Here is a 27,771-nt window from a genome sequence, read left to right as displayed (position 1 = left end):
AAATTTGCCGGATGACACTTAATGACATGTCATAAGGGTTAACCCTTTATTGCCAAATGTATCACATTTGATACACCTAACATTTCATGATTTTGAGAGTAATTCAGAATTTTGACATTTCTTTTAGGGAAAAAAACGATGGATGCAAGTCAACACATGCATCTGCAGGTTCCATGAGAAAAAAAAAACAGGATTTAGCAAAGGTTATAGATATCAAAGCGCTTATTACACATTTTCATTTTGACATTTTTTACAAATTTGAAAAAAAAGGTTTCATTAGGACCTTATTTTTCAAATTTTGGGATTCTCTGATAATTGCTTCATGTTGCAGGTCTTTAAGGGTTAATGCCCATAACATAAATCAATAAATAAGCCGCACTGAACAATAAACCGCAGGGTTAAAAATGGGGGGAAAAGTAGCCGTTTATAGCAAATTACAGTACTTTGATGCTTCCACTTTCACTATGTGACCAAAGTCTCATCCTTTGAGACTAGCACCAGACGAAGGGCAGATTGTTTTCTCTCATTTAACCCGTTCATTGCCATTGATGGCGAATCAAGTCCAGTCTATTGAAATAAGTGGCAAGAAATTAGTTGCGAAATGTACATGAAAAATGGGAGGGACATGACAAGATCTGGCAAAGTATCTTACTTTTTTATTTAACATGAACCACATCCAATGACAGCGTGAAAGCATTTTTTTCTTTGTCAAGACAGCTTCAGAGAAATCACACTCTTGATCGAACTGCTGCTTGCAGCTCTACAATGCATAGTGAAGAGAGAAGTCAAAGTTGAGGTATACATTGTGGGCCCTTGGCTTCCTAATGACACCAAAAGCATGCAGACACCAGCAGTCTGTGCCCGGAATTATTTCGGATGTATGGAATGAATGGTAATGAAGACAATCCCTTCTAGAAAAGCAATTTAAGAACATCCAGACACTGGAGGAGGACATTTACACATCCCAACAGAATAGCACCGAAGAAGGCCGACGTTAAATTATAAAACTTTATTAAAAAATTGTAAGAGTTACAACAGAGGAATAGTCACAAAGTGGCTCAAATGCTTCACTTACGCATGAGTGCTTCTCGCGTGCCTGTTGCATACACTCCAAGCAGTGTGGTGTTGGTCACACTAAGAAAACGAGCAACAAAAACCCTACGACATACTGAATCATAAATTCCATAGTTGGATGAGAAGGGTTAAAGTACAGTGGCGGCGACATAAAAAATAAACATTTCAAACTTTTTTAAATGAGTTTCAGTTTTATGATTATAAAAACAAAATCACCATAAAAGCCAATCATTCACACATACACACATAACAAACCGTAATAGGGAAAGTGCATGGTGTTCCTGCCAGAATTGTCTGATAAAAGTCTGATGTTATTTTTTATTTTTTTTGCAAATGAAAGCAGAAAAATGCTGTCAAGTATGAAAGATCAGTCATGTCTCGACTATTTTCATGTACACAATAACACCAGTAAGAACAGTATTTGACCTAAAATACAGAATAAACATTGACATCCTTACCCTCATTAATCACCTACATTGTTGTTAATTAAGCTATTCCTACCTTGTTTTCAGTGTTAGACATTCAGGAAGCGTTGGACTATTTGACGACAGCTTGAGCAGAACTATAACCGGCGTGGTGCAATATAGTTCCTATAATGACTCGAGGAGCTTCAAATTAAAAGTTCCACAGGCTTTAATAAGGCAAAAGTTGTGTCCTCACTCACTGATATCTAAATGACGTAAATCCATCCTGTAGCAATGGAGTTTTCTTGTGAAAAAACTCGGCCCTGCTTTGTAATAATCAACTCGTTTGACCAGGGTGCCAACCCTAATGGGTCAGCTTTTACGTGCTAACGGACCGACTTCAATGGGACAGTGTGCTTGCAAAGACCAAGTCATGTGCCTCTTCGGGAGCAGTCATTCTTAACTTATTGGCTGCCATGTCATTGCCAGCAATAGACGCAATGACAGAGAATGATGTCAGGAAGAAAATTGGAAGAAAAAAAAAACATGCAATTTTTAGGTTTCTCCGCCCTACGTGCAATATCACTGTCCTTATTAGTGATATTTTTAATTGCAGTTGTATTTCTTTTCGTGAAACACGGTTGTCATTTATGCCAAGGCTATTTTCACAGAGACAGGAATATAATCGATTTGGACTTCTACAGAAGTGGGCGGTGACTTCATAACCATAGAAAACTATGGCTCCAACGAGAATGCACTAGGTCAAGCGTAAGCAAACCAGGTCCACACTTACACGGATAATAATTAAAAACAACAACAAAAAACAAACCATACAGCCACAACACGGCCATCAAGTGTAAAATGAATCCTTTGTTAGCTGCCTATTTTCCCAAATTTGTCTGTGAACAAGCCCTTATGAATTTCATAAGATTGTGATGCACCAGTTCAGCAAATTTGCATAATTTCATCCCCATGACTTGGAAACTAGGCTGTCCGAAGCTCCATTCCACAGTCAGAAACCAGTCGCTGGACTACTTGGAAGCACGATCATGTCAAAGCTAATAGGTCAGTAGAGGTGCAGTGCTAACACAGGTAAAGTGCTGCTTCTGCCAGTGAAAACACAAATGATATTTTAACTTCCTATTCAAGAGGGCTCTTTTTTAAGATGTGAAAAAGTAACCGCTCGCCTTGTCATGGCGCCCAAGCTTGGCTCCTGGTCGGCATGGTAATAAAACTGGACAGCAACAGAGGCTCACTTGAATTAGATAGGACTGCACCTGAAAACAGGTGTCAGTAAAACACAAATAGGGCAAATGTATTGTACTTTTTCCAGGCGTGGGTAATTATTGTAGCTTTTTTTTTAAAGTTCTGATATTTTTGTGATTATCCGTGTGGGTGTGGAGGTGGCCTTATTGTGCAGCTAGCTGTCCTCTGGTAGGCATTTATTGTGCAAGGATTGTGCGGAAATCCCCCAATTTGTGCTGTCAAATAAAAACCCTGCTCAATTTTGTGTCTGCAATTGCAAGCTGGCTGCAGCAAAATATTTGGCAGGGCGTTTTCATGATAGGACATTAAAAAGAGCAGCTAAATGGTCACCAATCAATTAGCTCTCATCTTAACTGTCATTCAAGTGCATTTTCAGGACGGACATTTTCTAACATGTGTTGCAGTTGTGCGCGTATCACGACGCCACCTGCTGGCAGCACGTGTTAATACTGAAGCGGACGTTTGCCTCTGGGACAGCCGCTAATATGGAAGTTAGGGCGTGTTCCGCTTGTGGAGACAGGAAGTGGACTTGGAGGTGCCAGGACTTAAAGTGCAATGGAAGGAGAAAAGTTCCGCCTCTTCTCAGTAATTCTAGTTGGTGTGCCCTTCTACTGAGAAGTGAGGGTCCTTTTGGAAGGTGTCGGGGCGGGCGGTACAAATAAAAAAAACATGTCAGGCTGGTTTGTTGACATGGAAAGAAATGAATGGGGGGAAAAGTTTAAAATTATGACTGAAAAGATGATCAATGAGAGAGAGGAAGGAAGCCCAATTTGATTGCTCGTAATGTTTCTTCTCCCTCAGATCACATGTTGTAGGCCACGTAGATGGGGTCCAGCTGGTCGGCCAGAAAGGAGTCACGCAGGTGCATCCGCTGCTTCTCCCCTCGGGAGTTGATGGGAATTACGCCAGGGTCCACGATGACCACTACGCCAACGATGAGGTGGTGCTCCTCCAGAACCACGTTGGTGACAAGGGGCACCAGGTCCAGAGCCTCCTGCTCGGAGCCGCTCAGCTCAGCCACCACCACCAGTAGGTTGGTCCAAGTGAACACGGCACTGAGGAGAACCCAAGAAACTCTGATGCCACCAAGTACTTTGGATATTGTAGTCAGTGAGCTTGTGAGTAAAAATTTGGCCATCTACAGGTCCTACAAACACGTCTGAATTTCATAGCGTCACGCAAATGTACTGTGTAACCATGTCAAGAATGTAATCAGCATACCTTTCTGCGATGCTGCGGTGAGTTCGAGACACGGACGTCTCGATGTCGATGGGGTGGTAACGTAAGCCCCTTAGCTCCAGCGTCTCATCCAGGGAGCCAACTACAAATAAGGCATCATGGCGATCTGCGGTAACAAAGAAAAAAAGTCATTTACAGACAAGTTTGCTGAGCGAAAACTGGGCGGCGCCATCTTTGACATTTTCTGCTACGGACTTCTGGTTTAGACAGAAAAACATGAAGTGCGGCTGAAGTAAGCAGTGTGTAGACAAAGTTAAAACTGCAAAATAAAACCAGAGGAACCCACGGAATCTTCAAAAATGGATTCAACACGATGTAGATGAGGCTCCTGGACTTTCTGTGCTGTGCGTGAAGTCCTGAAAGCGCCAATATATATATATCAGCAACCAGGTAGTAGCTATAAAGCGCCAGTGTGGATCTACCTTGCCATACGCATTAAATCGAAACCAGCAGTTGACAATAAGTTAAGGATGTGCTTTAAACCTAAAAGATCCACCTAAAATATTGTATGTTTGTTCTTAATACTTTGTGGATGGTCCGTGGACAAAATTCTAACAATCTGTGCAGCCTGTGTTAACATGAGGTGTAGATTGACACGCCACCCACTTGAGTGACCAAAACGAAGGGGAAATTACAAATGATATTAGTTGCCGAATGCAGAAGGGCTGACACAGATTTTGTTGTTACAAGGAAATACTACAAGGTATTTTCATCTGGTTATAGTTATGAGCTCATCACACATGTAAATATAAACACAAAATAGTATGTCATTCTTGTTTGCAGATATTGATCGCAATAAAACTTTTGAACAACATGATTAAATTTCTTGTTTTATTTCAAAACAACTGGTGCATGTGCAAAACAGGTAAATAAATCACAATTTATAAATTAGAAAAATATTAATGAAGGTGGAGCAAAAATCGAGCCTTCCATCATCAAGGCAGATGCACGATACATGTTCATCAACATATGTTATTGTGAGGCCCAGGAAGTTGTCTTCCCTTGCCTGACAGTGTTGTCAACCTGTAAACAAACGAATAAAAAACCTGTAACACTTGCATCCATTCATTTGAGTAAAAAGCCTGTGTAGGATTTGTAGTAAATGAGTGTTTTACATTTCTTTATCGTTGAATAACTAGAAAAGCTAATGATGTCTCAGCTTTGTAGTCCAATTGAACATAATTGTACCTGTTATTGCTTTGTGGTGGCACTGCCTTGGTTCCACATCTGCCTTAATGAACACAAAATTCCCATATTCACGTATCAGGACACATACAACTTTTGCTCTGCAGGTAGGTACTAGATGCCTCGGAGCTTTTTAGGTTTCTAATCACGTTTCCATCCACTGCCATTAAATCAGTAACATACAAAAACATTTTGGTTGTGGTGATTCTTAGCCATTTCTTCATGTTGTCCACCCAGGTCGTGATAATGGCAGATGGATGCGTTATTTCCAAATTGTTTTTATTTTAGGGATTTTGATGAGTGATGCCACCAGCTGCACTGTTTTTTGGTTAGAGAATGAGGAAAATGAAAGTTGCGAGCAAAAATGTGGAAGTCCCTCAAAAACTTGTCTATATGGCTAGGTTCATACCGCAGGTCTTAATGCACAAATCCGATTTTTGTCATATCTGTTTTTTTCTTCAGACTGCCTTTGTCCATTGAGAACGTTCAAGTATTACGCATGTGTACTAATTCGCATTCCAACACGGGCTAAGCAAGAAGACCCGCATGCGCAGAAGCATCAAAACAAATGACTACACATGCCGGCTGTCATCAGTCATTCCAGGGTGATCATATTTTGATTTCCAAAAAGAGGACACAGATAACAGACATAAATAATCCCCGTTTAGGCTTATATTCAAAGTTTCTGTGCAGTGTTTCCCACAGGATTTTAGGAGACTGTGGTGGGAGGGTCTCTGACCAGTGTTTCCCATAGGATTTTTTGAAACTGTGGTGGTGGGATGCATCGGAGTCGGACAGCCTCACCATGTCGTGCCACGGCAAATTTTTTTTTTTTTTTTTCTTCATTATTTTTTTCCCCCAAGAAGAACCATAACAAAGATGTATTTGAAATATTTCATTAGCTAGCTCTCAGCTACGGTACATGTATGTAAAATGCGTAGCTGATTACAGCTACGTTACCCTATGTAATAATGTGACTTTTTTTCTCGTAGCAATAGTACGGCTTACATCTCGTAGTGACTCAGGGTTGGCAACCCAAACTGTTGAAAGAGCCATATTTGACACCCCCCCCCCCCCCCCCCCCAAAAAAACAAACAAACAAAAAAAAACTGATACAGTATGTCTGGAGCAGCAAAAAATTCAGCCTTGTACAAGCCTTATAATTATCAATACTAGCTATATTAGCCTACTATAAAAATGACTAAGTTGGCTAGAAATACATAATTAGCCTTCATGATTAAATGTTTATTTTCCCTTCAGTGGATCCTATAGCGCACCACGTGACTACTCTGTTGTACGATGCCACCACAAGTTTAACTTCATTACAATATTAATGAATTGAAAGAATGTTTGTGTCATGTTTGTCCTCCTAGAAATCCTATTAAAACAAAAAAATATATTTCCCTCCCCCATCTTTTTCCATTAAAAAAACAAAAACAAACCAGCGCTAAAGAGCCGCATGCGGCCCGAGAGCCGCGGGTTTCAGACCGCCGTCGTAGTCCTCCTTTTTCCTTTTTATTTGACCCTCGTAAGTACTACATTACCACAACAATAACAGTCCTTCTGTCAACTGACCCATTTACAGGACTGGGGGAATTCTAATAGCCGTGTAAAGACTTTTTACTTGATTCGGTGAGAAGGTGAATAGTTTTTTCCCCGTTGTTCGTGAACTAAATTTCCACACAAACGCACATCGAGGTACCATTAACTTAGCAAGGAGAGGTATGAGAGTCATTTTTCGAGTGTGCCAGAGCTCGCGAAATTGGGGGGGGTGGGTGGGACATTTATCAAAGGTTCGTCAGCCGTAATTGTCTGAAGTTGGCGCACCGGTGTTGTGCCGAAAAATAGCCACTCCACGCGAAATGTCCCCCCTGACGGGAGCGCCCACACGTCACTCGTACAAACAGCCTTTTCTTACCAATCGATGGACACGGAAACGACGTTCTTGTACCGTGAATATGTATCATTTTACTCTGCTTGAACTAATAAATATTTTACTGTGACCAACGCTCTGAAAATAGAGCAAGGCTTTATTTTGGGCTCCGCGCAAGTTCAATCAAAGTTTGCTTTCCGTCCAAGATGGCCGTCCACCGCTCACTTTCGCCGAAAAGTCCGATCCAAACTATTGTAATGCCCTGGATATGGGGAAGAAGGAGAGAAGTCTGTATTTGCTTACCCACTTGATTGTGGTAACAATAATACAGAAAAACAATAACAAAAAAATAACAGCGTGCTGCTAAGACATGCAACCGCTATCTCACGCTATCTCGCTCGTTCTCCCATTCTTCCTACTCGTTCCCCTTGCGTCTCTTAAATAAATAAATAAATAAAATACTACTCTAAAAAGCTACTCTACTACCCGCGCGAGCTCTCGCAGGTAGTAGAGTAGTAAACGAGACTGTGGCGGGCCCAAACGAGACTGTGGCGGGCCACCACAGTCTCGTTCATTTGTGGGAAACACTGCTGTGGATCGATAGCATGCACGCGCTGTCCGTGCATGTCACACACACATACGGGCAGATTGCCCCGACTCTCGGCCGTGCAAGCAATCTTGAAATACTGCTCATATAGAGCAGAGCGAAAACCGATCATTTTCAGGTTTATCCTCAACACATTTTTATTTTTTTATGACTTTTGTCAAGCCTGCCCCTTCCCAAAAAGCCGTGTTCAAGGCAACCTAGCCTAAGGCTAGGTTCATACTGCAGGTCTTAATGCACGAATTTGATTTTTTCGTGTTTTTCCGACTCGAGTGAGGCATTAACTTGACGGTCTGAATAGGACAAGTAGCATAGTAGTGTACGATTTCAAATCCGATCTGGGTCACTTCGTATGTGCTTTATATCAGATCTGGGCCACATATTTCCAGAATGTCGCACGCAGTCTGAACGGTCAAGTCTCCCAAATCAAAATTCATGCAGCAATTACGTCATCAAAGAGCGAGAGAGACGGCGCGCTACGGTAGCGGTGCAGCAGTGCGTTAGCGCCTAGCTTGCCTTAAACACGGCTTTTTTGGGAAGGGTCGGGCTTGACAACAGTCATAAAAAAATTAAAATGGGTTTAGGATAACCCTGAGAATGATCGGTTTTCTCTCTGCTCTATATGACCAATATTTCAAGATGCTTACACGGCCGAGAGTCGGGGAAAACTGCCCGTATATGTGTGTGACATGTACGGACAGTGCCTGCATGCTATCGATCCATATAAACTTTGAATATAAGCCTAAACGGGCATTATATATACCTGTTATTTGTGTCCCATTTTTGGAAATCAAAATATAAGCTCACTGGAATGACGGATGACACCCAGCATGTAGTCATTGATATTCTGTGCATGGGGGCTTGTTGCTCAGCGCGTGTCGGACTGCGAATTAATGCGCAAGCGTAATACTTGAACGGTCTCAATGGACAAAGGCAGTCTGAACAGGCACGCCAAAAAAACAGATATGACAAAAAAAATCGGATTTGTGCATTAAGAACTGCGGTATGAACCTAGCCTTAGTTTCGCTTTTTAATTTTTTTTTTTTTAAATAGCATCTTACCTCCACTAGCATCAAGCAGCTCAGTTCTCTTGATGAAGCCCAGGTAGCCTGTTCTGGCCCAGAGAGTGTTTGGATCCCCAAAGCTGAGCCGGGTGTTAAAATGGTCCGCCTGCAAGCTCTCTTCCCCATAGATGGTGTAGTAGCCACTTGCGCTGTGGGCACTGTTCACCCAGATCTGCACGCACAAATTAAATTTGTTTGTTTCTCTTTGTCAGACACAGAACTCTACACAACACAGTCAAGCAAGAAAAACAACAAAAACATGTTTATCACGGACAAAGACATCATAGTATTTATTTGGTATTTATTTAGTATTTTGTCTGCACCAGCACTCACACATCGAGGGACAATATTAAAGATGGAATTTGCATTTATACTAAAAGAATGATTTTTAAAAGATATCTAATTTACTTCGCAGTAATTTTGTAAAAAATCTGAGCACACAAATTTGGAGAGGTATCTAATACACCAGTTCCAGTGAAATTGTACTTTCACCAATACCCAGGGATTGTAAAAAAAATTTTTTTTTTTTAAGTGTCTATTTCAGTCCCATACAAATGAGAGAATCGGGGATGTCGAGTGTGTTAAGTAAGGATGACATAATACTCTGTTTTATATTGAACCGTTCCATACACCCGCTTCGATTTAATACACAAAAACATTCGATCCAAATGAAAAGCTCCCAATATTTATTATCTGAATTCTGTCTCTCTCGCTAAAATGTCTGGCGCAGCTTTGCCTTGAAAAAACAATATTAAGCACTATAATGTTATGAGCTATAACACATTTTTATATGATGGCATTGTTATTTTTGCTTGTTAGCAAAATAAAAAAAACATTTAAAAAACACACAAAACACTTGTATTTTTTGTTTCAGAACATTAAATGTGTTGAAATCGAATAAAAAAATCGTGTCCCTCGTATCGGATATCGTATCGAACCGTGACTTAACTGTATCGTTGCATCCCAAGTGTTGAGCGAGTCAATATCTGCTAAGATATTTTAGCGTCTTCCAAGAATCACATGGAGTATTAGTCAGTGAGCTCCATTCATTAACAATTATACAGCTACTGTGTGGCCACGGCTAAAGCCAGAAGAAAAAAAACGTATCGAAAAGCCATAAACGAAACATGTAATTCGTAGCTTCTGAGAGAACACTTTAGGAATATTCTTAACGTGAAAAACCTAATCCGCCACGAAGCAGAATTTACTGTATGCCAATCATGAATATAGTCATACATCCGTACTCAGTGCTATCTTGACAAACATTTGTCACGGAAAATTCAAACCAAAGACCTTTAATCACAAAAAGCTTCTAGAATCCAGCTCAAGGTCAAGTTGAGCTTCTACAACCCTCTATCAACTTACTTCACCGAGATGGGAGTCTCCAAGCGGTCCTCGAGTCTCTGGGTTGACGATAATAACTCGCATCCCAGGAAGAATCTGAAATTACAGCAAATTCGGTGTTTAGTTGCTGTTTCTTCAATATAGTGCCGCTCTATAACGTATCAACACTCACAGTGCCCGATTCCATGAGTGGAAGACTCTGTGGCGCTCCCCGCTCCACCAGCCTCACTCTAAGCGACCCAAATATGGTTTTTCAATACTGTTAGTCAAACATGTATCAATAGGAGTGGCTTACGTTACCTGTCGTGACGCAGTGACTTCATGTCCACGTAGACGGTGGAGGGGTCTGGTCCAGCTGTGCCCTGCAACAAGACCAGCACGCAAACATGTAAATTAGGAGTGGGAACCTCTTGGTACCTCATGATACGATACGATTTGCTATAGAAAGCTCACGATAACGATGATCTGACGATATGGCGATACAACGATTATCGATATATTGGTCAGGAAATCATTCCAGGACATTCTACACACAACTAATAAACAGAAAAAACAAGCCTCTGTTGTGAATTGGAATGAGCTTATCATAAGTAGACGTCCAATCCATTTGAAGTGGGAGGGTGGCAGCGAATGAACAAATCCCTCCCACTTCAAATGGATTAAATGTCTATGGACGTCAGTGGCAGCCAGTGCTAGGCAATGAGGTAATTTTGGGCCATTTAAGGTCATTTACCTGTTGATTTTCAGTTACTTCCTGTTGATTTGGGGGTATCTTAATCTTATGGGTCACTTCCTGTTTGAGTTATAGAACAGGAAGTGACCTGGGAATCACCCAAATGAATAGGCAGTGACTCGAACTCAACAGGAAATGACCTGTAAATACCCTAAAATGAACAGCAAGTGACCTGTAAATGCCCTGAAAATCGAACAGAATGACTGAATGCTCTGGTTTTGAATGAACGAATGTTCCCAGTCTAAATGGATTGGGCGTCGAGCATCTTCAATGCAGCCTTAGAGTGAACTGAGACACTATTATGGTGGAAGATTTTGATAGGAACTTGTTGGTTCCTTTTTAAATTTTTTTAGACACTGACACCTTTTTAAACAATATCTCGATTCTTGGTAGGAGCATATAGATAACCTTTTGGGATACAAAGTATCACGATACAGTGGGGCAAATAAGTATTTAGTCAACCACCAATTGTGCAAGTTCTCCTGCTTGAAAAGATTAGAGAGGCCTGTAATTGCCAACATGGGTAAACCTCAACCATGAGAGACAGAGTGTGGGGGGGAAAACAAACAAAAAAATCACATTGTTTGATTTCTAAATAATTTATTTCCAAATTAGAGTGGAAGATAAGGATTTGGTCACCTACAAACAAGCAAGATTTCTGGCGGTCAAAGAGGTCTAACGTCTTCTAACGAGGTCTAACGAGGCTCCACTCGTTACCTGTATTAATGGCACCTGTTTTAACTCATTATTGGTATAAAAGACACCTGTCTACAACCTCAGTCAGTCACACTCCAAACTCTACTATGGCCAAGACCAAAGAGCTGTCGAAGGACACCAGAGACAAAATTGTAGACCTGCACCAGGCTGGGAAGACTGAATCTGCAATAGGTAAAACGCTTGGTGTAAAGAAATCAGCTGTGGGAGCAATTATTAGAAAATGGAAGACATACAAGACCACTGATAATCTCCCTCGATCTGGGAATTCATGCAAGATCTCACCCCGTGGTGTCAAAATGATAACAAGAACGGTGAGCAAAAATCCCAGAGCCACACGGGGGGACCAAGTGAATGACCTACAGAGAGCTGGGACCACAATAACAAAGGCTACTATCATACCCCTTTCCCACTGGCCAAAAAACCCGTGTCAACTCGCTAACAATCGGCTTTTGGTGGCAGTGGGAAAGGTGCAGCGACCCGCCTCGACCCGTGTCAATCAACCCACCAAGCGACCCGCGTTAAAATCACCTTGGCTCTGATCGCCATGCAGTGTGAAAGCAAAACCCCGGGTCAACAGTCAACACCCTAATCTACGTGGTGACGTAGGCTAGTATGTGATGCGTCATAACAAAAAACAAAAACCATGTGCTCTAGCCCGGATCCACATTCGGCGAACAGTCGGTGTAGCAGCGTTAGCAATAGCCATAACAGATGAAACAAAGGCTCTTCTCCTCCTTCTGTGACGTACACGAATCCTTTCAATTTCAAACCAAAATTTACATCGCCTACGTTGCCTCAGCACAAGCACAGTGTTGATCCTTTGCTGCATTTCGACCATTTTGCAGGCAGTAAAAAGCATGAAAACAGAGAACACAAACGGAAAGGAGGCTTCCATGTTGCTTTGCATTGTTAACTTCCTTGAACTGAATGAATTCGGTCGCACTTGTCGACGCGCATCTTAGCGTGGTGACATCATGCACCTTACGCACGGCTGAGGAGGGGTGGGGCTTAGACGGGTGGGAAAAAAAATTTTTTAAAAATGGGAAAGGTGCCAAATGCCAATTGCTAGTGGGATGCATCGGCTTCGAAAAACGCGCGTTGACCCACTAGTTTCAGTGGGAAAGGGATATCAGTAACACAATGCGCCGCCAGGGAATCAAATCCTGCACTGCGAGACGTGTCCCCCTGCTGAAGAAAGTACACATCCAGGCCCATCTGCGGTTCGCTAGAGAGCATTTGGATGATCCAGAAGAGGACTGGGAGAATAGTTTATGGTCAGATGAAACCAAAATAGAACTTTTTGGTAAAAACACAGGTTCTCATGTTTGGAGGAGAAAGAATACTGAATTGCATCCGAAGAACACCATACCCACTGTGAAGCATGGGGGTGGAAACATCATGCTTTGGGGCTGTTTTTCTGCAAAGGGACCAGGACGACTGATCTGTGTAAAGCAGTACTTCTCAAATAGTGGGGCGCGCCCCCCTGGGGGGGCGCAGAGCAATGCCAGGGGGGGCGCATGTGACCTCGGGGAACATGTTTTATGTGTTTTTTTTTTGTTTTTTTTTTGCCGTACTGGAATAAAGTGTACTTGCACATCCACTCAGTAGGAGGCAGTGGCGCTCTCATTTTCAGAGTGCGCGCAGTATTTTTGAACTAAGGAAGAGCACTCAGCACACACAGACAACAGATATGAAGAGCAGTGTGCCACCGCCGTTTTCGAAAGCCGTTTTCCGACCGGACCCACTGTCTTGTCCGGTTCTCACGTCGCCGCCCGAGAAGTGCCATTTTCGGCTTGGGATCGTCACGACGACTGCCCTCACCTACGGTTCTACCTCGGCTGCCGTGAATGCGCTTTTTTTCGTGCTGTTTGCCTTTTAGCTTTGACTTTTAATACAGTGGGTGATGATGAAAGACCACTGTTTACTGTGTCTAAAACTAATTATAGCAGATAGCAAGAAGCCAAATCAATAATTGTTAAGCCGCTTGATTTTTTCAGTGAAAACGTGCCGTATATTGCCAACAATCGTCCTGCTTTGTCAGTGTTATATCAGTAAGCCAGTGAGCATTGTTAGCATGCTAATTGAAAAATAACTCCACATCATTGCAAAGGAGGTAAATACTGTGAGCAGCAAAAATAAAAACTGTCCTGTCCAAGGACACTTTTCCCCCCTTTTATTCAGATTTGTTTTTTCGGTCAAATGTTTTGGCACATTGTCCTCATGAGTGAATGTTTCTAATCAATTTTAATTTGGTATTATTTACTGATTTTATTACATTTTATTTTTCTGTATCAAATGGTCAAAAATGTACCTTGAGTGTATTTTTTTAGTTTGGATGTGAATTTTTTTTTTTAATTCAGGTAAATTGATGCACATCAAGTCTTCTCTGTTACAAACAAAACAATGTTTATAATAAAGTTATACTTTATTATAAGTTGATCTATGTTACTTTTTTTCTTTATTAGAAAAAAAGGACACAATGTTAGGCAGATGCGTATTTATAATAGTAATTTTATAGACAAATGATACTATTTACAGTGGCGGCAGAGAGTTTGGGGGGGCGCGAAACATTTACGTCTTCCTTGGGGGGGCGTGACAGAAAATAATTGAGAAGCACTGGTGTAAAGGAAGAATGAATTGGGCCATTTGTATCGAGAGATTTTGAGTGAAAATCTCCTTCCATCAGCAAGGGCATTGAAGATGAGATGTGGCTGGGTCTTTCAGCATGACAATGATCCCAAACACACAGCCAGGGCAACAAAGGAGTGGCTTCGTAAGAGTTACAGAAAACGTTTGGCCTCCATTATTGCCAACAAAGGGTACATAAAGTATTGAGATGAACTTTTGGTATTGACCAAATACTTATTATCCACCATGATTTGCAAATAAATTCTTTAAAAATCAAACAATGTGATTTTCAGTTTTTTCACATCCTGTCTCTCCTGGTTGAGGTTTACCCATGTTGACAATTGCAGGCCTCTCTAATATTTTCAAGTGGGAGAACTTGCGCAATTAGTGGTTGACTAAATACTTATTTGCCCCACTGTATATCACCATTTCGATATTTTGTCACACCCCTATTGTAAAATGACATCAAACACACAAACATAAATACGAATGAATGACTTTATAATTCCTACCTGAAGACCGATGGCCAGGTTGACCCTGGAGCCGAAAGCGGTGCTGACTGCTCGTGACGACAGGCCAACATCTTTAAAGAGCTTGGAGAAGGACTGCGTCAGAGCTAGTCGAGGTCTTTCCTCAGCTATTACAACACAGCTGCGCACGCAGGATAGATTCACTCCACGTGCCTGCGAGTATGCGCACGCACAAACACGGTCAAAAATGGACTTTGACAGGAATTAAATATTTCAGAAATCCCAACTTGAGTAAAATTGCTTACAAAAAGCCAATTGGAAGCAACTCGTTTGTTTTTTAACAAATGTACCCCATCACAAACACAAAGAAGGCAGGCAATGTAGAAGAGATTTGCTACTATTTGCACTCAAACCTTCAGCATCTCCGTCTGGGTCCCGAGGCCTTTGGTGCAGAGCTCCATGACGGAATAAGAGCAGAAGGTGTCTCGGATCTTGTACTGACTGAGTGTGCTCAGCCACAGCGGAAGTGAGCTTTCCAGCTCCAAGGGAGGGATGAGTATTGACTGATGACCTGAGTAAACACTGACATACACAACAAACACATTTACTTTTGCAACAAGGACACTACTTGTTACAGTATCATCTGGCCACCTTTTGTATATAGTACCTGGAGAGGCACCACAGGACAAAGCCTAGGCCGCAGTACGGGTCCAGGCAGATGGCTATTTGGCGTGAAGAGTAGAGTTCACACTGCAGCTTGATGGAACGGCATAGTGTGCTGACTGCAGCATGAGACATCTGAATAGAACAGCACAGTGAATGATCGCGTTTCACTTAAAGGAGTGATTTAAAGGGAAAGACAGCATGTAGTATAAATGTCATTTATGTGAAAGATGGTTGCTCGAATTATTTAACTAAACTGCAAATCTCTCCAACCTCTGAAAATGGAGAAATTAATGTTACATTTCTTACGAGGGCAACCATTTTGTGACATTACTTATACCAGCTCACATATACACCGGTAGACTAGAGCATAGATGCATGTCGTCATGGGTAGTAAAAATATCCTGAGAAAGGGCAGGTAATCTGGAATACTCACATTTGATTGTCTGAAATAAAACCGACATCTGTCAATTTCCTGGAAATACTGGCTTTTATTTATTTATTTATTTTTAACTACAACTACACATAAGGTCTGAAATCTTTTGGGGTTTATCCGATGCAGGTTACGGTCCAGGTGCGTGAACGGTTCTTGGGCCGATAAGTAAAACACTCACAGTCAAAACATTCCCTTTAATTCAGACATGTCCAAAGTCCGGCCCGGGGGCCAAATGCGGCCCGTGGTCAAATTTCATCCGGCCCCCAGCCTCTGTCATAAAATGAATAACGTCTGGCCTGCACACAGACTTCATAAATTGGTCAGCAGTACTGCTACAAGCATATGAAGTATCTTACACATTAAATGCTGCTCCTCATTTACCCACTAAAAGGCAGCAGCACTCTAAGCAACATTAACCCCGTGAGACCCTTCTAATTTTCTAAAATGGCAACATCAACAACAACAAAAAAGAAAGTTGACTGTGACGGCCGACGTTTCAAGGATAGTTTGAAATTGGACTATTTCTTCACTAAAATATACAACAACTGTGTCTGCCTCATTTGCCATTTGCAAAGAGAGAGTCACTGTTTTTAAAGAGTTCGATGTGAGGCGATATCACCAAACAAGACACGCTGACATGTACGACAAGATTACAGGGAAGATACGCAGCGAGAAATTGAAGCAACTTGAAGCTAGTTTAATTTCACAGCAGCAGTATTTCACAAGAGGCCGAGAGTCGAAAGAGACCGCCACAAAGGCTAATTGCGAGATTGTTGAAATTATGAATTGATAAAAAATAATAAAGCAAATGTGACACACAGAATGGCTTGCTAAAATTTGCTTGAATATATTTTTCTACGTAAAGGATGTAAGCCAAGGTCGGCCACCCACATTTTTACCACACCAAATCTGGCCCCCTTTGCAAAAAGTTTGGACACCCCTGCTTTAATTTATAGTGTCATTCTGAATACAACTTAAGAGAAAATCTTTCAAAATTATTGTACTGGCTCCTCATGAGCCATTTAAGATTTTGTGTCTTAATGTTTGCTACACCATTTTATTTGTAAGAGTTAAGTTACGATCAATTGTGAATGATGAACCGGATGTCGTTAAGTTATGTACTTTCTATTTAGCATCTCATACATAAAACCACTCAAGGATGGATGCCGCTCCATGACCTGAACTAATAAGCACAGCCTGAACGCATGTATAAATGCTGCGTTGTGTGTGTAGAATTTGCATACCGGTAATTAGTTACTTGTTCGGACTGATGTGGTCGGCTTTGAATTCGCCCTAAATAGTGATTAGCGTTACCAGCTAACGGTTAGCATTTCAGTAGTGATTCGTGCATTAGCTAACCAACGTTAACATGTTGACTCAGTCAATTCTTTTGTGTATTTTATTTCAAGGCAGCATGGTTTCATGTGTTTATTGCTTTCAAAAAAAAAAAAAAAAAAAAACTGCCACAAAAATGTTTATTTGGAACCGGTACCAAATTTACATCACATGTATTATATATCATTTATATCAGTGGTTCTTAACCTTGCTAAAGGTACCGAACCCCAGGAGTTTCACAGGTGCATTCACCGAACTCTTCTGAATTTCATAATAAAGCCATTTTTAACGAATTCAAAACCTAGCAAGCTAGCATCTAAGTGAATTCCTGTTCAAATTTCTTCCAGATTTCTAATTTACAACAAATAATTTTGCCCTCTGCTGTTGATTTTTACGTTTCACGTTTCAACACATTTCATTTCACACTGTTCCTTTTGTTTTCATGTCTACATTCTCATTTTATTGCCGCATCCTTGCATCACATACTGTTTTCGTGACATAAAACAACGCACATGTAAATTTAATGTAACGTAATGTTAATTTTAGGGCTGCAGCTATCGATTATTTTAGTAGTCGATTAACCGATGAACTAGTTTGTCGAATAATCGAGTAATCGGATAAGTCACATGAAAAATTAAAATACCTGAGCTGAGCCTCAAACGGTATAAGAAAAATCAATAAGGATCTATGCACAACAAAAGAACAATTGGCTAACTTAAATAGCAAAAGTCCGCTAGCTGAAATGCTATAAAACGTTAACTTTTTTTTTTTTTTTTTTTTAAACAATGCTCTTAACAAATGGGTCGAACACATATTCCAACAAAAAACGGCTAAATATACCCATAAACTAAATTACGAATACATTAAAAAAAACATTAGCATTAAACATTAACATTAACATTGTGTTGGTCTTAACATGGAGCAGCTGGATTTAGCCATGTGAAATGAGGCAGACAAGAAGGCAGTGTATCCACTCAAATCAATAAAACTGATTGCAAACACTTTCAAAATAAACCATGACAATGCCACAATAATTAAACGAATACTCAAAGCAGCAAAATTTAATTTAAATCTTTTTTTTTTCTAATCGAATACTCTAGCTCAGGGGTCCCCAAACTACGGCCCGCGGGCCAGATACGGCCTTTCTCCACATTTGGTCCGGCCCCCTGAACAATACCAGAAAGCATTTTGAAATTTTTTTTTCTCAATAGGGTTATTTATTTCCTGGCCTTTTTCTGTGAAGAACTCAGAGAGGGTTATTTGGTTATTATCTATTTAATTAATAGTGCTATTATTATTTATTATTATTATTAAATTATATTATTATTTTTATTTTATTTACTCTTGTTCCGTGAAGAACCCTGAAAGGGTTATATTATTGTGGCTTTCTGAAAAACAATAAATTTTTACATTTGGGCACTCCTGCAATCGCCACACCTTTTCTGTTACAAACTGACCCCGGTCCCTCATCAGAGAAGGGAAAAGTTATGTGGCCCTCACAGAAAAAAAGTTTGGGGACCCCTGCTCTAGTTAATTGATTAATTGTTGCAGCATTAGTTAATTTAGGACCAACCAGTCTAAAACCTGGTCTAAAACACCACTTTGCCTAGATTTAGTCAGTGTACAAAATAGGGCTCTGCGTTTCTTAACCTTCACTGAACCCCTGAGGCTTACTCACCCCTGGGGTTCGATCGAACCCTAGTCAAGAACCACTGATTTATATATTATACCAACCCTAATTAAACAGCAGAAAAATTAAATTCTTTTACTTTACAATTCATTAAACAAGATTCTTTTCCCTGAGATCTACATGAAAAAAGGGTTGTCTTCCACTTTAAAATCAAGGTATGCAAATCGTTACCTTTACTCCAGTTAACATGCCCGTAGTAGACACACTAAAGTCCAGGTAAGCCAACATCTCGGCTGTTGGGGGCTTATAGATTTGTGGTGGTCGCTTTCTTGGTAGGTCATCTAAGTGGGAAGCAAACAAACAAAATGCATCATTTTATATTCAAATAGATCAACATTTGTTTGCCCAGATGTCAGTTAAAGACATATAGTACAAACTGCTCACCTGTGTCGATGATGGTGGGCCACGTCTTGACATTGACGCTGGCGGCAGCTTCCCTGGACCTGAGGATCCTCATGAGAGGTTGAGTGGTGAGGATGCAGGCTGCTTTGCTCACCTGGGCACCACAGCAATCATTTTAAAAACAAGCATTCGCGACGAAATATGTTTAATGGCCATGCTGGTGCATGCTCACGTCAATGATCATGCGGACAGTGGGTAGAGTGGCCGCCAGATTTTGTGGGTGGGGAGGCCTCACAGTCACAGGGACCACACCGGTATAGAGGCAGCCATAGAAGGCAGCTATTAGGTCAATGCCTACGGAAGGAAAAAGACAATATTACATCAAGACAAAATAACCCATCATAATACAGACCCATCATTTTCAGTGGTTTGTTATAATTTCATTTCTTAACATGTTTACCTGGGGGATAAAGCAGCACCACGTTGTCACCGGTGTTGAGGCCTCCTCGCTCCATGAGGGTGGCTGTGATTTTCTCTGCCCGCTTGTGAAGCTGAGCACAGGTGGCTGTGCACACCGCCACCCCCTGCAGCCAAAACAGAGTAAGTGCATTTAGCTATATTATACTACCATATTATTAACCATCTGGCAAAAGCAATACATCTACACTACATTATCATTTTACAACTACTCCAAGTTATTTTTATAATCATGTAATGAGGTATACCAAAAATGTTCCAGGACCAGTATCACAATACATATATGTAAATCCACACTGAAAATCTTTTCTCTTTTAAAGTAAAACATTTAAGGTACTACATTTATAGCCAAATATCAGATTAAATGTACACATCAGCTGCTTTCTGTATTATTTCTTTTAGTCACATTTCTGTCAATTTTGGCTCTAAAATTAAAAAGAAGCAGAAGAAGAAAAAAAAACAGGATGGCTGTGCGTGTGTACTTTAACTCTACCTTCGCATTCAGGAGCACATAGAGAACATGATCTGGGTCGGTCTGGGCTCTCGATTGGAGTGCATCAGATAAGAACTGGTGCTGAAAAGGAGAGGTGTAGAATTTTAGACTGACGAATTGTTAAAACATCAAATCCCACTTAAAAACATACACATAAAACAAAAGCAACCCTATAAATGTCGCAATGACAGCTTGACGGTTGTGTGTTCATGCTCCCTGGATCACGCACACACACAAGGACTGTAGCGGTGTGAAAAGAGGGTTGTTTTGCCAGGTCATGCTGAGACCATCTGCACCTGCTATCAAACCACGTACAGTGGGCTTTGCAAAATAGCCAACATAAAGAAAAATGATGTGCAAGATTCACGGTCCTAACTACAACCCAGAACATCAATGTCAAGGACTAACATTTTTTTATCGTTTTCAATCAACAGAAAAAATCTGTCAGAGTAATGTAAGTGTTTAATGTTTAAATATACTACAACATATATTTTCTTTGTAATTTTCAAATCTATTCACGACGTGACACAAACTCAACATGACACATTGTTATTCATTCAACTGACTATGTACAAAGTGAATGTGGTACTGCAATCATAAGAATTGGTCATCACACCTAGAATGTAGTAAACACCGTTTTTTGTCGTATATAAAAAAAGGTAAAAAGAAAAAAAGTGTGTTTTTGGACATTGGAGGTAGGTCTGTTAGCTTACGACAATTGTAAAAGACGTTACAAGGAGCATGAAGCAAAGAGGCTAACAAGTAGGGAAGTGGGACGCGAGGCAGGCAGCGCTTTGAAGGTGGTGGTCCGGGTCATGCAGACAGAGCTGCTTGGGCCACTTGTCAAAGCCATGCCACACACAGCAACGTGACAGCGAGCAGAGGTACACACCAAAATCACAAAAAGGTGAGTTGACTAAATTATTTATTGTTGCGCTTGTGTACGTGAGATAACAACTATATAGTACAGTGTTGCCAACCTAGACTGGACATACATAGTTTTATCAGCAAATGGGTGTGGACCCCTGCCAGCTGATTTGTACTGCTCATCCCGTAGGACATTACTACCGATGCAGAAAGCACGTTTTGACCGACAAACAGCAGAAGCAAAGGTAACAGAGGCCGGACTAGAAGCTTACCATCATTATGGGCCACATACACAGCTAAAAGCCAACCCCAAGTGAGAACAAAGGTAAAACAAGAGGTGGTTGGTAAGACAGCAATATGAAAAGGTCTTGACCAAACTACACATTCAAACAGTATATGGACAGGGTATACTGGACTGTCTCAGAAAATTAGAATACACAGTATTCTAATTTTCTGAGACAGTCCTGTACATTAATCCACCATTTAAAGCAGGGGTGTCCAAACTTTTTGCAAAGGGGACCAGATTTGGCGTGGTAAAAATGTGGGGGGCCGACCTTGGCTGACGTCCTTTACATAGAACAATATACAGGACTGTCTCAGAAAATTAGAATATTGTGTATTCTAATTTTCTGAGACAGTCCAGTACACACAACTGCCCTGGTGGTTTGGCCCTTATGCTTTTCTTGATTCATTTTGTTCTTGCCGCAGAAGAATATCTGAATATGACTGCTCCCCAGGGAATGAAAAGTGAATGAAAAGAAGCTGTTCATTGCACACTGAAAAATTATGATGCCTGGTGGCCCAACTCTCCAAATAAAGCGTCCATTGTTTCATTGTTTAACAAGTCTCATGAATGTCTAATTTGCAGAATTGCACAGTAGGTATGTAGAGGTTTTCTTTGATCTGGTGCTCACGACTATACTACAAACTGTATGCCCACCTCTTCAGACTGTTTCATATCATGTGTGAAGACTAGGTCCAATTAAGTTGCTTTCATACAAGTCAATGTCACTGTTCAGCTTCATGTCTCTGTTAACATAAGATCTAATAGAGGCGTGCAAAATTTCCGATTCTTAGATTATTCACGATTCGGCCGTGGAAGAGTCGAGAACAAATTCACAAACATCCAAATTCCGATTATTGAATTATACCAGGTAAAGCGGAAATAAAACGCAGTCAGCGCGGATTTCGAGACGCAATGAGGAATGGAACGAGAGTAAATATAACGTTCAACTCATGCCACTAGATTAAAAAAATAATAATAATACCGGACTGTGGCCGTCAGCTGCTACAAACAGTTGCTGATACAGAATGGGGACTTGAGTATTTTATTTACTGTTTTTAACTGTTAACTTGATACTAAAATAGTAGTTTGGTTTCACCTGAGAGGATTTTTGAACAATTTTGGAAGTAATTTACAAAACATTAAAAGAAGGGGTGGGGGGGGGGGGGGGGGCGCTTTCATCAATAATCGATTTATAACCGAATCGGAGCCTCTGAATCGTAATCGAATCGTTAGGTGCCCAAAGATTAACACCTCTAGGATCTAACATTGTGCAGATATTAACAAAATCGATGTACCTTCCGAATTAGGTCCTGGTCTTCAACGACACCCAGTTCTCTGCCTGTAGCCTGGGCGATACGTTTTCCTGCCACAAGGTTACCCACCAGCATAGATGCTGGCCCAACATCCACTGCGGAGAGCAGATGTATGCCATCATTTGAAGGAAGACCGTGTCATTCAAATGAGGAGTCAAATGGCTTACATTAATCAACTCACCAGGCTGTTTCTGTCGTGGTTTGGGCATGTTGGTGACGCAGGTGTGCGGGCACATAAGGATGTTGCAGGGGTGCAGGTTTCCCTCCAGAAAATTCTGCTTGGTTTCGCAGATGTGGATGCCGCCAAGGGGCGTCTTTGGGAGGGTGTTGGCAGGCACCAGAGCGAGACAGTACAGGCCCACCTGGTGGATGCTGTCGATGGCCTATGGGGAGAGTGTTAAGCATAAGAAAATGTCTATGAGAAAAGAAAACGACAAACCATATAAAGATCCTGTCGAACTAATTTTTAAGATTTCTTTCGAAGGTGTAGGCATGCATTTTGGGAAAAGGGTGGAATGTGCCTGGTAGGGGTGTAAAAACCTTCGCACCAATAAGCAGACTTCTTAACATTCCATTTTAACAGCAAACATATTTCATAGTGCAGGAGATGCTGTGTTGATCACATTACTCGTTTATTCGCCTGTCCCAGTCAAAATGAACTGGACGTCTAACACGAATTTAATGAGTTAATACAAAACCCATATTAAAATAGACAAGAAATAAATATACACAGAATGCAATTTTAGTCCTTAAAAAAGCTGGAAGGGGCAAGCAGTTCAAAATTCTCTAAAATTATCAATAAATAAATTAATGAAAAAGCAAATAGTGACCATGATCTATTCTCACGGAAACTATTCTAGCAGGAATTTTCAATTTGATTTCTTGACAGCTAGTGCCACAGTTTGAAACGTCATCCTTCGGACATCTCAGAATTTTGACACTCACGTGTTTATCTGGTAATGTTTTGGTTAATGTAAGTAATTCTAAGAGCAATAGCCAAAATTAAAGGCTCGATTTCAAGACGTCAAAGATTACAGAAAATTGGGCCTTTCTGAGTGAAAGTGGTGATTGACTGTCACTCCCCTAGAAAATTAAAAACTGGGGCTTATATTTCACCAAATTTTGTTGGAAATCAATACTTTGAGGGCATTCCTCCAAAAAGGGAGAGACCTTTACGTACTTGAAGAACTCGACTCATCCACTGGAAGCTGTCCTCCTCACTGGCATCAGGCCGTTGCTCTGCCACTATCACAATCCTCTCATCATAAAACACAGTCACTGAAAACACGGCGATCCTGGAAAAAATCAGAGGGAAGAACATAAATATATTATATTAGACATTTATTGTTTAACAAGCGGGCAGTGGCTTACCTGCCCCTGTAAACTGTTTTCACAGGCTCCACAGCGAGAGCGGTAGCCACCAGGTCATCAGCATTGTGACGTCGCCGGCTCACCATCAGCAGCCCCTCAATCTTACCTACAACAAATACCAGGCTGCCCTGTGGAAACAAAAGGAGTTCCTTAAAAAAAATGATACAATGTCAGCACTTTATTTTTGTCGGCAAGTGACTTACTGGGCCAACAAATCCAAGCAATCCTGTTCGGGTGAAGGGAACTTCTCCTAAAGGCGCTCCAGACTGGTTGACAGGTATCACCTAAAAAGGCAAAGCATTTCGAGCAATTTTTTAGATTCAATTTTACTTTCCCAAACAATACGTTATGAATGCACAGGTATTTGCTTTACACTAATAAGTATTTCTAAATGAGAAACGAAAACTATCTTAGGGCTTTGACAGACCTCAAAAGTGTTTTTTGTGACCCCAGGAAGTCCATAGTACATGGTACCCCCTGCTCGGGAGCTGATCACAATCTCTCCTATCTCATCCGTTTTGCACAGCTGAGGGGAGCCGTCAGGTTTCACAATACACATCAGAGCTGAAATAAACATCAAGGTCCCAGTGTTAACGGAGTTTGTTAACTTGTTACAATGTTGGTGGTGACGAACCTCCAGGCATTATGTGGCCAACGTCTTGAACAGTGAGAGCCGAATTCTTGTCTTCGGTGTTGACTCGGATCACGCCGTGGCTTAGCCCCCCCATAGATAGGATGGCCCTGGCTGGCAGAGGAGCTCCTCTTACGCCAGGTCTGCAGCAGAGGAAAGAAGTGATTGTGTGAGCTGCAGGCTAGACAAAATACAAATGTAATCATTCATTTGATATTTATAAAGTACATTTAATACATGAGGCAAACGGTATGTGCTTATTATAGTTGAAACAATTATCATGGCTAGGCCTGTCGCGATAACAAATTTTAGTGTGCGATAATTTATCTCATATATTATTGCGATATGCGATATTATTGCGCCCCCCCCCCAATTTTTTTTTAAAACCAATTTACAATAACACAGTGAGATTACAGTATATATTAATAGATCAAGTACACCCATTTAAACACGATAAGAAATCACAACTAAAAACAATAGACGATGCCTCTTAAGTAAAAGACAACAATATTAATACCGCACAGAAACACAGAATAAATAGTGTTTTTCAAGAAAGGAAAAAAATACAATTGCAGTGAATAACTTAAGCATTCAGGCAAATGAAAACTTTTCCCCTCATAGCTTCTGCAATGGTGTTCCATAGGGATGCAACGATACAGTTAAGTCACGGTTCGGTACTATTTTCGATACGGGGGACACGATTTTCTATCTAATTCAATACATTTAATGCTCTGAAAAAAACCAACTATTAAAAATAAATTGCCATCCAGAGGTTGCGCTAGACTTTTTCGTTGTCTGTCATTTTGACTGACAGTGTCATAAAAATCCGGTCATAATGTATTTTTACCCGTCACTTACATTTTAAAAATGATAATAATGACATATTCAATAGTATTTAGTTTTCATTCATTTTTAATTAATATTCTGTCCGAACAAGCTTAACAAGAGGCAAACAGACAGCGCAGTGCACCAATCAGCGACGGGCAGACGTGCCGTTAGCAAAGCGACGAGGGCAGGACGAGGGACTTGCCCGCGGAAGTAAACATACGAGGAGAGCGGAGTTTATTCAACATGGCTAGCGCGAGACAGACTGTTGTCAATGACTCGTGTCGATGTGTTTTAGTTCATTTAAAACTAAATTTACCGCGGATTGGAACATATTCTCGGCTCTCCCGTTCGCCATCCGTGTTGTTGTAGAGACGACTTTCGGCGCGCAAGAGTGACGTTGCTCGTGAAGAACACGTCACGCAAATAAACAAATCTGATTTGTCGATTGATTTTGTACCTACTCGAGAGCCCGATAATGGGCTGGGTCCCAGACTTTTCTCTCAGTGTTTGAAAAATACAGGGAGAACAGTCTGGCCGTGCCAGGCAAACACTCAGTTGCCTTGACATTTTTCCGAGTATGGCCAACGACGTCATGCATCAAGAGAGACAATAGCTAATTAATATGCTCACTCGCCACCCTGTGGTCTGGGGTGTGAATTGCAACCTGTCAAAATGACAAATGGACGTCAATTTTTTCCGTCACCGCTTTAAAAAAAAAACGGTCAACGACGGAAAATATTCGGTTAACGCGACCCCTGTTGCCATCATATAAACATGCATTTTAGAGCATAATATCTATGTGCTTACTTCTTACTGATCTGAAGAAATTTAGAATAAAAGTGCTGAGAACAATCTTCACTATTTGTAAAGTGAGACGGGGCACACTGTTGATTGCTACAGCTCTCTTAGCAGCTAGGTTTATTACATGAGCAAGACATCCTATTTGTGGTCCGAATCCATCTGTGTCACGTACTGAATTAACAATATTTGCAGCACTATGTGTAGTCACTGGTATTCTTAACTTACATTCAGTCATGGCGGTTTATAATTCATCGATGTAGTATATGGACTACATGTCCCATAATCACTCTGGGATTACGTAGCCAATGGCATGGGACGTAGCACATCTAGTTCGCTATTTCATGATATCTAGTGTGTGCGCGCATTAAAAAAGTTAGCAAACGCCACAGAAGCCACGTCTGCTCATTACTGCACAACACCAACATATGACAATTGACTTTCATAAACAGGACGAGTTTGGAGCACAGCGCTCTTAATTTGCCACTTAAATATCCGGTGTTGTGCCGAAAAATAGCCGCCCCGTGTGAAATGTCACCCCTGACGGGAGCGCCAACACATCAACAACACCGGCATGCCGGAGATGGTCCGCAGTCAATCCGGAGCACTAACGTGGCCGGTATACGTTGAACAATAGGATATAATGGGAACGATTGGCTTCGGCGCTATTTTTTTTGCCGGACCTGGAACGTAGATGCATTTTGCGCAGTTGGTATCAAGGAATTTCAACTTTAACAGCATGTCTGCCACATGCACGCACGCACGTGCACGCGAGGCAATAAATCGCAGCGGAAAAATTACCGCCTTCATTTTTATTTATCGTGTGATAAATAGAATTATTGCATATTGCGACAGGCTTAATCATGGGCATTCAAAAAGTACAGCAATGAGCCCACTATCAGAAAAACCTAACTAAATTTCTACTAATATATATATATATATATATATATATATATATATATATATATATATATAAAATATTTGTATGAGAGAGAGAGAGAGAGAGAGAGAGAGAGAGAGAGAGAGAGAGAGAGAAATATATATATGGCGGAAATCACAGACAAGGCTGAAGCCATAGCAGATTCATGGCGCATTAAGTCCCCGAACTATTTTTAACTTGTCCGTTTTACCCTAGAAACCCCCGTGTACAGATGTCCCGCAACCGCTTTTGTTTCAACCTAGCCATAAAAGAAGGTAAGTAATTGTATTTATTATTCGAAATGTCTGTCATTTTAGCTTTGAATCATTAATTGATGTCTAATATTTAGTTTTTAAAAAACGACTTAAAAAAATTATTCACTCGCATATTTTAAACTTTTAAACAAATTACGTCACAATGGAAAAATTGGTGTCGGTAAAAAAGTCACGGATATCTACCTTATAACTATCGCTTATTTGTTTGTTTTTTTTCGTTACCGTCTCATTTTCTCCAATATTTTAGATATTATAAATAATCGATCCAAACAAAGAAAATTTTTGGGGGGAAAACCAAACCATTTAAAAGGCTAAATATATAAAAAAGAACATCTCGACCACTCCTTGATGTCTACGATTTCTGCATTGCGACCCTTGTCATATTACTATGTTTCACCGGATCGAAACAAGGTAAGTACGCGATAATATCTTGTTAAAATCAAGGC

At 40.8% G+C, this 27,771-nt stretch overlaps 1 protein-coding gene across 1 annotated transcript in view; it reads right to left on the bottom strand.

Moving 5' to 3' along the window:
- Positions 1-994: 994 nt before the first annotated feature.
- dip2ba (disco-interacting protein 2 homolog Ba) overlaps positions 995-27,771 on the bottom strand; it is a 95,375-nt gene continuing 68,598 nt past the window's right edge. Inside the window, exons 18-38 of the mRNA XM_057859115.1 lie at positions 24,509-24,648; positions 24,302-24,438; positions 24,078-24,158; positions 23,875-24,002; positions 23,684-23,798; positions 22,685-22,886; positions 22,486-22,598; positions 20,038-20,118; positions 19,528-19,651; positions 19,300-19,421; positions 19,110-19,221; positions 18,897-19,006; positions 15,269-15,399; positions 15,015-15,183; positions 14,644-14,814; positions 10,354-10,415; positions 10,226-10,283; positions 10,075-10,149; positions 8,707-8,881; positions 3,966-4,089; positions 995-3,799 (exon numbers count right to left, since the gene is read on the bottom strand). Of these exons, the coding sequence (XP_057715098.1) occupies positions 3,547-3,799; positions 3,966-4,089; positions 8,707-8,881; positions 10,075-10,149; positions 10,226-10,283; positions 10,354-10,415; positions 14,644-14,814; positions 15,015-15,183; positions 15,269-15,399; positions 18,897-19,006; positions 19,110-19,221; positions 19,300-19,421; positions 19,528-19,651; positions 20,038-20,118; positions 22,486-22,598; positions 22,685-22,886; positions 23,684-23,798; positions 23,875-24,002; positions 24,078-24,158; positions 24,302-24,438; positions 24,509-24,648 (2,683 nt within the window). The 3' untranslated portion in view covers positions 995-3,546. The remainder of the gene's footprint in view (positions 3,800-3,965; positions 4,090-8,706; positions 8,882-10,074; positions 10,150-10,225; positions 10,284-10,353; positions 10,416-14,643; positions 14,815-15,014; positions 15,184-15,268; positions 15,400-18,896; positions 19,007-19,109; positions 19,222-19,299; positions 19,422-19,527; positions 19,652-20,037; positions 20,119-22,485; positions 22,599-22,684; positions 22,887-23,683; positions 23,799-23,874; positions 24,003-24,077; positions 24,159-24,301; positions 24,439-24,508; positions 24,649-27,771) is intronic.

This window comes from Corythoichthys intestinalis, chromosome 2 (genome assembly GCF_030265065.1).
Source record: "Corythoichthys intestinalis isolate RoL2023-P3 chromosome 2, ASM3026506v1, whole genome shotgun sequence".
Taxonomy (NCBI): domain Eukaryota; kingdom Metazoa; phylum Chordata; class Actinopteri; order Syngnathiformes; family Syngnathidae; genus Corythoichthys; species Corythoichthys intestinalis.
This window is presented reverse-complemented; position numbering and strand designations above follow the sequence as displayed.